Here is a 12,999-nt window from a genome sequence, read left to right as displayed (position 1 = left end):
GGGCGGGAGAAATAACCAGGAGGCAACTTGATTTAACGCTGATCCCTTTTATTAGAATGTCTATAGTGAGAACAGTGAAATAATTAATAAATCATGCAGTGAGAGGTACCAGATCTGGGCAAATAGGTGCCTGATCTGTACTTCTCCAAGTCAAATCTGAGAGGTGCCGGATCCTTTTCCGGCAGGATCCACCTCAAATTAAGCACTGGCTTATGTCACGTTAAGTCATGTTAAGTTATGTTATGTCATGATATGACCTTCAGGCCAAGTGCTGATTCGTTTTATTCTTTCTTTTAGCCCCTCTCTTTATCTATCCATATCCCCTGTCTCGCGCTCTGTCTCTCTCTCCATATCCTCTGTCTCGCTCTCTGTCTCTCTCTCCATATCCCCTGTCTCGCTCTCTGTCTCTCTCTCCATATCCCCTGTCTCGCGCCCTGTCTCTCTCTCCATATCCCCTGTCTCTCTCTCCATATCCCCTGTCTCGCGCTCTGTCTCTCCATATCCCCTGTCTCGCTCTCTGTCTCTCTCTCCATATCCCCCGTCTCGCTCTCTGTCTCTCTCTCCATATCCCCCGTCTCGCTCTCTATATCCCCCGTCTCGCTCTCTGTCTCGCTCTCCATATCCCCCGTCTCGCTCTCTCTCTCAATTCAATTCAAAGGGCTTTATTGGCATGGGAATCATATGTTAAAATTGCCAAATCCAGTGAAATAGATAATAAACAAAAGTGAAATAAACAAAAAATGTAACAGTAAACATTACACTCACAAAAGTGCAAATAGTTAAAGTACAAATGGGAAAATTAATAAACATAAATATGGGTTGTATTTACAATGGTGTTTGTTCTTCACTGGTTGCCCTTTTCTTGTGGCAACAGGTCACAAATCTTGCTGCTGTGATGGCACACTGTGGTATTTCACCCAATAGATATGGGAGTTTATCAAAATTGGGTTTGTTTTCAAATTTGTGGGTCTGTGTAATCTGAGGAAATATGTGTCTCTAATATGGCCATACATTTGGCAGGAGGTTAGGAAGTGCAGCTCAGTTTCCACCTCATTTTGTGGGCAGTGTGCACATAACCTGTCTTCTCTTGAGAGCCAGCTCTCTCGCTCTCTGTCTCTCTCTCGCTCGCTCATCAATTTAATTAGCATTATTTGCATGATAACTCATTATAAAAGTAATTATCCAAAAGAACATAGCATCTTTAAGCTGATTAACAATCACTCTCTCTCTCCTCCCCCTCCTCTCCCCCCTCTCTTTCTCTCCCCCACTCCCGTTCTCCTCCCTCTCTCTCCCCACCTCCCTCTCTCTCCTCTCCCCCCTCCTCTCCCCTCTCTTTCTCTCCCCCACTCCCCGTTCTCCTCTCTCTCTCTCCCCCACCTCCCTCTCTCTCCCCCACCTCTCTCTCCCCACCTCTCTCTCCCCCCCTCTCTCTCCCCACCTCTCTCTCTCCCCACCTCTCTCCACTCTCTCCCCACCTCTCTCTCTCCCCCACCTCTCTCTCTCTCCCCACCTCTCTCTCTCTCCCCCACCTCTCTCTCTCCCCACCTCTCTCTCCCCACCTCTCTCTCTCTCTCCCCACCTCCCTCTCCCCCACCTCTCTCTCCCCCACCTCTCTCTCCCCACCTCTCTCTCTCTCCCCACCTCTCTCTCCCCCACCTCTCTCTCCCCCACCTCTCTCTCTCCCCACCTCTCTCTCTCTCCCCCACCTCCCTCTCCCCACCTCTCTCTCTCCCCACCTCTCTCTCCCCACCTCCCTCTCTCCCCCACCTCTCTCTCCCCCACCTCTCTCTCCCCCACCTCTCTCTCTCCCCACCTCTCTCTCTCCCCCACCTCTCTCTCCCCCCCTCTCTCTCTCTCCCCACCTCTCTCTCCCCACCTCTCTCTCCCCACCTCTCTCTCCCCACCTCTCTCTCTCTCCCCACCTCTCTCTCCCCACCTCTCTCTCCCCCACCTCTCTCTCCCCCACCTCTCTCTCTCCCCCACCTCCCTCTCCCCACCTCTCTCTCCCCCACCTCTCTCTCCCCCACCTCTCTCTCTCTCCCCACCTCTCTCTCCCCCACCTCTCTCTCCCCACCTCTCTCTCTCTCCCCACCTCTCTCTCTCTCCCCCACCTCTCTCTCTCCCCCACCTCTCTCTCTCTCCCCACCTCTCTCTCCCCCACCTCTCTCTCTCTCCCCACCTCTCTCTCTCCCCCACCTCTCTCTCCCCCACCTCCCTCTCCCCACCTCCCTCTCCCCCACCTCTCTCTCCCCACCTCTCTCTCCCCACCTCTCTCTCCCCACCTCTCTCTCCCCCACCTCTCTCTCCCCCACCTCTCTCTCCCCACCTCCCTCTCCCCACCTCTCTCTCCCCACCTCTCTCTCCCCCACCTCTCTCTCCCCACCTCTCTCTCTCCCACCTCTCTCTCTCTCCCCCACCTCCCTCTCCCCACCTCTCTCTCTCTCTCCCCACCTCTCTCTCTCTCCCCCACCTCTCTCTCTCTCCCCCACCTCTCTCTCTCTCCCCACCTCTCTCTCTCTCCCCACCTCTCTCTCTCTCCCCACCTCTCTCTCCCCACCTCTCTCTCCCCACCTCTCTCTCTCCCCCACCTCTCTCTCTCTCCCCCACCTCTCTCTCTCTCCCCACCTCTCTCTCCCCACCTCTCTCTCCCCCACCTCTCTCTCTCCCCACCTCTCTCTCTCTCCCCACCTCTCTCTCTCCCCCCACCTCTCTCTCCCCACCTCTCTCTCCCCACCTCTCTCTCTCTCCCCACCTCTCTCTCCCCCACCTCTCTCTCCCCACCTCTCTCTCTCCCCACCTCTCTCTCTCTCCCCACCTCCCTCTCTCCCCCACCTCCCTCTCCCCACCTCTCTCTCCCCACCTCTCTCTCCCCCACCTCTCTCTCTCTTCCCACCTCTCTCTCCCCCACCTCTCTCTCCCCACCTCTCTCTCTCTCCCCCACCTCTCTCTCTCTCCCCCCACCTCTCTCTCTCTCCCCACCTCTCTCTCCCCCACCTCTCTCTCTCTCCCCACCTCTCTCTCTCTCCCCACCTCTCTCTCTCTCCCCCACCTCTCTCTCTCCCCCACCTCTCTCTCTCTCCCCACCTCCCTCTCCCCACCTCCCTCTCCCCACCTCTCTCTCCCCACCTCTCTCTCCCCACCACTCTCTCCCCCACCTCTCTCTCCCCCACCTCTCTCTCCCCACCTCTCTCTCTCTCCCCACCTCTCTCTCCCCACCTCTCTCTCCCCACCTCTCTCTCCCCACCTCTCTCTCCCCCCCTCTCTCTCCCCACCTCTCTCTCTCTCCCCCCACCTCTCTCTCTCTCCCCACCTCTCTCTCTCTCCCCCACCTCCCTCTCCCCACCTCCCTCTCCCCACCTCTCTCTCCCCACCTCTCTCTCCCCACCTCTCTCTCCCCACCTCTCTCTCTCTCCCCACCTCCCTCTCCCCACCTCTCTCTCCCCACCTCTCTCTCCCCCACCTCTCTCTCCCCACCTCTCTCTCTCTCCCCCACCTCTCTCTCTCTCCCCACCTCTCTCTCTCTCCCCCACCTCTCTCTCTCTCCCCACCTCTCTCTCCCCCACCTCTCTCTCCCCCACCTCTCTCTCCCCACCTCTCTCTCCCCACCTCCCTCTCCCCCACCTCCCTCTCTCTCCCCACCTCTCTCTCCCCACCTCCCTCTCTCCATAGTGAGTACCGTTGTAGGTTCACCAACACAGACACCATGTTGTTCTGTATGCGGGTGATGGTGGGAGTAATCATCCTGTATGACCACGTCCACCCTGTAGGAGCCTTCGCCAAGACCTCCAAAATAGATGTAAGACACACACACAAATATCCAGGTTTTTACTTTTATACTGCTTAAAATGCTGATTCTATCTGACCACACATGACCTTATGTCCTCCTGTAGGGGGGTTGAGGATCAGAGGGTAATGACCTTTCTCTAAAGATGTGTGTCTCTTTGGTGTGTCTGTATCTATCTGTGTGTGTGTGTGTGTGTGTGTGTGTGTGTGTGTGTGTGTGTGTGTGTGTGTATGTGTATGTGAGTACAGATGAAGGGCTGCATCAAGGTGCTGAAAGAGCAGCCGTCCAACAGCGTGGAGGGACTACTGAACGCACTGAGGTGAGGAGGCATCAAGGGAGAGAAAGGGAGACAGAGAGACAGACAGACAGAGAGAGAGAGAGAGCGAGAGACACAGAGAGAGCGAGAGAGAGAGAGAGCGAGAGAGCGAGAGAAAACGGGTGGGTATGTACATAGTCAATGGTAGGCTTCGATGGGACTCCTACGGTAGGTACACATATAGCTCATCTCTTGGCAGTAGTACTGCAGAGTACTTTATCACTGACCTCAACCCAGAGTCTCTCAGAGCGTTCACGGTCAGCCCACTGACACTCCTATCAGATCACAGAAAAATCACAGTCTACTTGAACATAACAATACCCAATCATGAGGCATCAAAGCCAAAGGAACTGAATAATATTAAGAAATGCTACAGATGGAAGGAAAGTAGTGTGGAAACCTACCAAAAAACAATTAGGCAACAACAAATTAAATCCCTTTTAGACAACTTCCTGGACAAAACGTTTTACTGTAATAGTGAAGGTGTAAACTTGGCAGTAGAAAACCTAAACAGTATATTTGACCTCTCAGCTTCCCTATCAAATCTAAAAATGTCATACAGAAAATTAACAACAGTGACAAATGGTTTGATGAAGAATGCAAAAACCTAAGAAAGAAACTGAGAAACCTATCCAACCAAAAACATAAAGACCCAGAAAACCTGAGCCTACGCCTTCACTATGGTGAATCACTAAAACAATACAGAAATACACTACGGAAAAAGAAGGAACAGCACGTCAGAAATCAGCTCAATGTAATTGAAGAATCCATAGAATCTAACCACTTCTGGGAAAATTGGAAAACACTAAACAAACAACAACACGAAGAGCTATCTATCCAAATCGGAGATGTATGGGTACACCACTTCTCCAATCTTTTTGGCCCTATAACAGAGAACAAACAGCAAAAACATATACATGATCAAATACAAATCTTAGAATCAACTATTAAAGACTACCAGAACCCACTAGATTCTCCAATTACATGTCGGCTCGGGGATTAGAACCAGCGACCTTTCGGTTCCTGGCACAACGCTCTTAACCACTAAGCTACCTGCCGCCCCAAAACCAAAACAAAGGCAAAGTCTTCTCATGCTTTGTTGATTAAAAAAAAAGCTTTTGACTCAATTTGGCATGAGGGTCTGCTATATAAATTGATGGAAAGCGGTGTTGGGGGAAAAACATATGACATTATAAAATCCATGTACACAAACAACAAGTGTGCGGTAAAATTAGGTGAAAAACACACACATTTCTTTCCACAGGTTCGTGGGGTGAGACAGGGATGCAGTTTAAGCCCCACCCTCTTCAACATATATATCAACGAATTGGCGAGGGCACTAGAACAGTCTGCAGCACCCGGCCTCACCCTACTAGATACTGAAGTCAAATGTCTACTGTTTGCTGATGATCTGGTGCTTCTGTCACCAACCAAGGAGGGCCTACAGCAGCACCTAGATCTTCTGCATAAATTCTGTCAGACCTGGGCCCTGACAGTAAATCTCAGTAAGACAGAAATAATGGTGTTCCAAAAAAGGTCCAGTTGCCAGAACCACAAATACAAACTCCATCTAGACACCGTTGCCCTAGAGCACACAAAAAACGATACATACCTCGGCCTAAACATCAGCGCCACAGGTAACTTCCACAAAGCTGTATGGACACTCAATCATTACGCTATTTTTTATTGGTAAATTTACAAACATATATAATGATAAATAGACTTGAAACTTGTATCTCATTATGGTGTATGGTGAAATAAGTATAGCCAGTTATAATTGTAATGGCTTAGCTGATAATAACAAAAGAAGAACAATATTTACATGGCTCAAAGAGAAGGAATATAATATCTATTGTATACAGGAAACTCATTCAACAATTCGAGATGAAGTAGCGTGGAAAAAGAATGGGGGAAATATACTTCTCCCATGGGCAAAGAAATTCAAAAGGGGTGATGATATTAATTAATAGTAATTTCGATCCAAATGTGCAAATTGTACAAATAGATACACAAGGTAGATGGATTATTTTAAATATGTTATTGGACCATAAACAGATATGGCTCATTAACCTTTATGGACCAAATAATGATGATCCACAATTCTTTGACAATATATATAATAAATTATCAAGCCTGCAAGCAACTCAAGACAATATTATTATGGTGGGGGATTATAATACTGTTTTAAATAGCTCAATGGACCGTAAAGGAAATCACACCACAAACAATCACCCACATGCTCTTAAGGAAATTGTGAATGTCATGGATACATTAGAACTAGTAGATATATGGAGGCTTAAATATACTGATCTAGTGAGATATACATGGCGGAGACTGAATCAAGCTAGTCGTCTTGACTTCTTTCTTATCTCATTCTCGTTGGCACCAAAAGTAAAAAAAGTGTTGATAGGGGACAGAATGCGGTCAGACCATCATGTAATAGGCATATATATTACTCTTACTGAATTTCCACGTGGGCGAGGATATTGGAAATTTAATCAAAGCCTATTGGATGATAATTTATTTATAATTAGAACAAAGGAATTTATAACTGATTTTTTCCAACATAACAGAGGTACAGCGAATCCCCTTATTGTATGGGACACCTTTAAATGTGCCTTTAGAGGCCATGCAATTCAGTACTCATCTCGAAAACAAAAGCAATTTAGGTCAAAAGAGTTTATACTAAGAAAGGAAATAGAAAGTCTAACAGAACAGATAGATGGCAATAAAAACTGTAACATAGAGGCTCAGAATAAATTAGAGGAAAAACAAAAAGAAATGGAGAAACTTATTCAAGAAAGATCAAGTGTAACATATTATAAAAATAAAGCAAACTGGATGGAATATGGGGAAAAATGCACAAAATTCTTTTTTTAATCTTCAACATAGGAATGCTACCAAAAAGAACTTAATGAAACTGGTTACAATTGACGGAGTCACCCATGATTCACCAAATGACATTTTGAAGGAAGAAACAAAGTACTTTAAGCATATGTTTTCTTTTCAGTCACCTCCATCTCCTCTAACTGAAGCTAATTGTAGAGATTTTTTTTCTATTGATAATGTCAAATTAACAGCCACACAGAAAGACTCATGTGAAGGTGAAATTACAGAGGAGGAACTTCTGGATGCAATTAAAGACTTTAAGTCTGGGAAAACTCCAGGGTTGGATGGCATACCAGTCGAGGTATACCAAACCTTTTTTGATATACTAAGAGGACCGTTATTAGCATGTTTTAACCACTCCTATGTAAATGGTAGATTATCTGACACTCAAGAAGAAGGACTGATCTCATTATTACTGAAACAGGATACAAGTGGAAAATATAAAGATCCAGTCCATTTACAAAATTGGAGGCCCCTTACACTTCAGTGTTGTGATGCAAAAATCCTAGCAAAATGTATAGCGCATAGAATTAAAAAGGTATTGCCGGATATTATTCATTCTAATCAGACAGGTTTTTTACATGGAAGATACATTGGAGATAATATAAGGCAAGTATTGGAAACATTAGAACACTATGGAAAATATGGGAAACCAGGCCTGCTATTCATAGCAGACTTCGAAAAAGGCATTTGATAAAGTTCGACTGGGGTTTATATATAAATGCCTGGAGCATTTCAATTTTGGAGAATCTCTTATAAAATGGGTCAAAATCATGTATAGTAACCCTAGGTGTAAAATAGTAAATAATGGCTATTTCTCAGAAAGTTTTAAACTGTCAAGAGGAGTGAAACAAGGTTGTCCACTATCGGCATATCTATTTATTGTGGCCATCGAGATGTTAGCGATTAAAATCAGATCTAATAATAATATCAGAGGATTAGAAATAAAGACCTTAAAAACAAAGGTGGCATTGTACGCTGATGATTCATGTTTTTTTTTAAATCCACAACTAGAATCCCTCCACAGCCTCATAGAGGATCTAGATACATTTTCTAACCTCTCTGGATTACAACCAAATTATGACAAATGTACTATATTACTTATTGGATCACTAAAAATACAATTTTTACATTACCATGTAGTTTACCAATAAAATGGTCTGATGGTGATGTGGATATACTCGGAATACATATCCCAAAGGAAATAAATGATCTCACTTCAATAAATTTTAATAGAAAATTAGCAAAAATAGATAAGATCTTACTACCATGGAAAGGAAAATACCTGTCAATTTGTGGAAAAATCACCCTGATTAACTCATTAGTATTATCACAGTTTACCTATTTGCTTATGGTCTTGCCTACGCCTAGCGAACAGTTTTTTAAATTATATGAGAAAAAAATATTCAATTTTATTTGGAACGGCAAGCCAGACAAAATTAAAAGAGCATATTTATATAATGAATATGAATTCGGAGGACAGAAATTATTAAATATTAAAGCATTAGACCTATCACTAAAAGCTTCAGTCTTACAAAAGTTATACTTAAATCCGAACTGGTTCTCAAGCAAATTAGTAAGATTGTCTCACCCAATGTTCAAGAAAGGCCTTTTTCCCTTTATTCAGATTACAACCTCACACTTTCAGTTATTTGAAAAGGAAATAATCTCCCAAATGTCACTATTTCTAAAACAAGCCATAGAAAGTTGGTTGCAATTTCAATTTAATCCTCCAGAAACGACAGAACAAATAATGCAACAAATATTGTGGTTAAATTCAAATATACTAATTGACAAAAAACCTTTATTTTTTGACAGAATGTTTAAAAAAGGTATAATCTTTGTAAATGATATCATCGGTAGGACTGGTGGAGTTATGACGCACATGCAGCTAACAAAAACATATGGAAATGTCTGCTCTACCCAAAATTACAACCAAATAATGGCAGCATTACCGCAAAAATGGAAGAGGAAAGTGGAAGGGGGGAGAAAGTAAGGAACTTGTCTGTCGGCCTTGCATTAAAGAACATAATTGGTTAAGGAAAACTGTGATAAATAAAAAAATATATCAGTTTCACTTAAGGACCAAAGGATTGACAGCCGTCCCATATAGATTGCAAAATAGTTGGGAAGAGATCTTTGATGTACCGATCCCATGGCATAGTGTTTATGAACTGACACGCAAAACGACACCGGATTCAAAAATTAGAATCTTTCAATTTAAATTACTATATAAAATCCTTGCTACCAATAGAATGTTATTTATATGGGGGATACAATCTTCCCAGCTCTGCAGATTTTGCTGTGAAGAGACGGAATCATTGGACCATTTGTTTTGGTTCTGTCCATTTGTAGCTTGTTTTTGGACACTGGTCCAGGAATGGCTAAAGGATTGCAATATTTACCTGGAACTAACCTTGCAGATAGCATTACTGGGTGATCTGAAAAGTCATAGTCAATCAATCAATAATATAATAATACTTTTAGCAAAGCTGTTTATTTTTAACTCTCAATCTGTAGAAGCAATGAGAATAGAAAGGTTCAGAATTATTGTAAAACATCACAGCACGGTTGAAATATATATGGCAAATAGAAATCCGATATGGATGGTGTTAAGAGATAGATGGGAGGTATTGAATAGAGTTGAAGGATGGGACTAATAACAAATAACAACAAATAATAACAAAGATAGCTAATAATGTAAAGCATACTGTGTCCATAATAAGTATATAGGCTGTATGTTGGGAGCTTTTGGGAAAGAGCACAGTTAGAAAGATATGGCATATAGAAGCAAACCGGATGGACATCATGAAAACGATCGGAGAGGTTGAGAGTAGAAGTAGTTCAGGAGCAAAAAATTAATAAATAATAATAATAATAATAATGATATATATGTATGTATGTATATGTATATATATATGTATATATATAATAGAATTATTGTAAAATTAACTGTGTCCATAAGGTGTAGATAGTAAGTATAGACCGGAAGTAGAGACCTGGGCATTGTTGTTCACTAATTTACTCCAAGTAGGGAAAGGATGGTGGGGTTGAAAAGTAATAAAGGGGAGTATATATATAAAAAATAAAAAAAATAAAAAAAATAAAAAATGGGGGATTGGAAGTGATGCAGACAATTACATTGATAGAAGATACAATCTATCTGCAATATTAAGCTGATCCATTTCCCCAAAAAAAATAAAATAAAATAAATAAATAAAAAAAAAAAAAAACTTCCACAAAGCTGTGAACGATCAAAGAGAAAAGGCAAGAAGGGCCTTCTACGCTATCAAAAGGAACATAACATTTACTTGAAAATCAGTTATAGAACAAATACTTGAATCAGTTATAGAACCCCTTGCCCTTCATGGTTGTGAGGTCTGGGGTCCGCTCACCAACCAAGAATTCACAAAATGGGACAAACACTCTGTATGCAGAATTCTGCAAAAATATCCTCCGTGTACAACGTAAAACACTAAATAATGCATGCAGAGCAGAATTAGGCCGACACCCGCTAATTATCAAAATCCAGAAAAGAGCCGTTCAATTCTATAACCACTTAAAAGGAAGCGATTCCCAAACCTTCTATAATGAAGCCATCACCTACAGAGAGATGAACTTGGAGAAGAGTCCCCTAAGTAAGCTGGTCCTGGGGCTCTGTTCACAAACACAAACAGACCTCACAGAGCCCCAGAACAACAACACAATTAGACCCAACCAAATCATGAGAAAACAAAAAGATAATTACTTGACACATTGGGAAGAATTAACAAAAAAACAGAGCAAACTAGAATGCTATTTGGCCCTAAACAGAGAGTACACAGTTGCAGAATACCTGACCACTGTGACTGACCTAAACTTAAGGAAAGCTTTGACTATGTACAGACTCAGTGAGCATAGCCTTGCTATTGAGAAAGCGTTGACTATGTAAAGGCGCAGTGAGCATAGCCTTGCTATTGAGAAAGGCTGCCATAGGCAGACCTGGCTCGCAAGAGAAGACAGGCTATGTGCACACTGCCCACAAAGTGAGATGGAAACTGAGCTGCACTTCCTGCCAAATGTATGACCATATTAAAGACACATATTTCCCTCAGATTACACAGATCCACAAAGAATTCGAAAACAAACCCCATTTTGATAAATTCCCTTATCTTATGGGTGAAATACCACAGTGTGCAATCACAGCAGCAAGATTTGTGACCTGTTGCCACAAGAAAAGGGCAGCCAGTGAAGAACAAACACCATTGTAAATACAACCCATATTTATGTTTATTTATTTTCCCTTTTGTACTTTAACTATTTTGGATCTTTTGTGAGTGTAATGTTTACTGTTAATATTTATTTCACTTTGGTTTATTATCTACTTCACTTGCTTTGGCAATGTTAACATATGATTCCCATGGAGAGCGAGAGAGTGAGATCTCATATGTATCTTTCTCCTCCCATCCTTTCCTCCTCTCCAGGTATACGACCCGACATCTAAACGACGACAGCACCTCTAAACAAATCAGGGCTCTTCTCCAATGAGAGTGGGAGGAGCAGAGAGAGAGAGAGAGAGGGAAGGAAGGAGAGAGAGCGCACATGGAGGGAGATGAAGAAGAACAAGTGACTGTGGTGGCTGAATCCCGTTTGTTTACAAGAATGCAAAGCAAAATGATCAGGTCTGATGATGTGAGGAAAATAACAAGTCTGTCTCATTTTGTAAAAAATAAAAATGAAGGAAGAGAATCTATAGAGATATATATGAAAGAGAAAACTAGCGGAAACACAATAAAACGAAACAAGTGCTACCAGATGGAAATATGACTAAAGAAGAAGATCAAGGAGGAAAAAGCTAAATTAGAAAAAATCTACGGTCAGGAAACAAAACTGGAACAAAAACTGAAAAATAAACACAAAAAGTTCTGTGCAACAACGTTAGTCTGAAAAATATTTTTTGCACTTGCGTAGAATATAAACGGCGCTATCTGTCAGTCTCCAAGTACTTCAGCGCTTTCACATCAATGCAGATTAAGGAAAAGGGGATAAAGGAGACATGGAGGGGAACATATTTTAGTGTATTGACATGCGCCCAGACACTCCATTTAGATTCTAACGCTGTTTCCTCATCATACACCCCCCACCCCACCCACTTGCATCGTAACCATGGGAACTGTGGGTGTTCTTGGCACTAGTATGCAATGCTATGCCGTAAATGGAGTTTTTGAAGAATTATGGTGATTCAGACCTCTTTATGGTGCTAAAATATTTAAATTATCCACGTAAAAGCGTACACAACGTTTCATACACCTAGTGCCAAAGCTATTGAATCATCAGCAGGTGAGGATTGGGTTAAGGAGATACTGACTGCTAGCCTTGTAACACCACTTGATATCTATCTTTAGGGGTTTAAGGAGACACTGACTGCTAGCCTCGTTACACCACTTGACATCTATCTTTAGGGGGTCCGAAAGGATCCAGGACATCAAAGTCTATTGCTCCAATCCCAACACAGCCAACCAGCCATCAGTAAGACATTCTGTACATTGTGAAAGAAAAGACTATCATCTTCAGTGTGCCATCTTGGATGTTTTGGGCAGGGGCGCAACTTTCACAGGGCACATTCTAAAATGTCATTTTTGTTCCCCCCAGTTTTATCATTGGAATGTGATACAAAACAAGGCTACGTGTGCTTTAGGACCATGCGGACGCCTCCAAGCGGCCGGGTAGGCTGTTTGGAGTGTTTATCCTACTGGATAAAAAAAATATATATATATATTATAATTATGTCCCCCCCCTTCTAAAACGAAAGTTGCGCCCCTGGTTTTGGGGAATATTCTATTGAAACATAAAGAGAAGGGCAGAGACAAGCCTATCAGGGAGGGACTAAGACAGCTTCATAATAAGAAGATATATAAATAAATGCACACAGACACACACAGGCAGAGTCATTAGATCACTCAGAGAATCGCAGTGTAAATAAGTGAGCGAGCAGAGTCTTTTCTCATCAGGCATCAATAAGGCCAGCTCA

The 12,999-nt window shown here is 43.0% G+C and overlaps 1 protein-coding gene across 2 annotated transcripts in view; it reads left to right on the top strand.

Annotated features, from left to right (window-relative positions):
- The window catches only part of LOC121586859 (CYFIP-related Rac1 interactor A-like), a 96,671-nt gene extending 83,986 nt beyond the window's left edge, over window positions 1-12,685 (top strand). For both annotated transcript variants that reach the window (XM_041903866.2, XM_041903867.2), the window contains exons 10-12: window positions 3,670-3,796; window positions 4,033-4,103; window positions 11,453-12,685. In XM_041903866.2, the coding sequence (XP_041759800.1) occupies window positions 3,670-3,796; window positions 4,033-4,103; window positions 11,453-11,516 (262 nt within the window). In that variant the 3' untranslated portion in view covers window positions 11,517-12,685. The remainder of the gene's footprint in view (window positions 1-3,669; window positions 3,797-4,032; window positions 4,104-11,452) is intronic.
- Window positions 12,686-12,999: the final 314 nt, after the last annotated feature.

Source organism: Coregonus clupeaformis, chromosome 17 (genome assembly GCF_020615455.1).
Source record: "Coregonus clupeaformis isolate EN_2021a chromosome 17, ASM2061545v1, whole genome shotgun sequence".
Classification (NCBI taxonomy): domain Eukaryota; kingdom Metazoa; phylum Chordata; class Actinopteri; order Salmoniformes; family Salmonidae; genus Coregonus; species Coregonus clupeaformis.
Note: the sequence above shows the minus strand (reverse complement) of the source record. Positions and strands in the feature narration are given on the sequence as shown.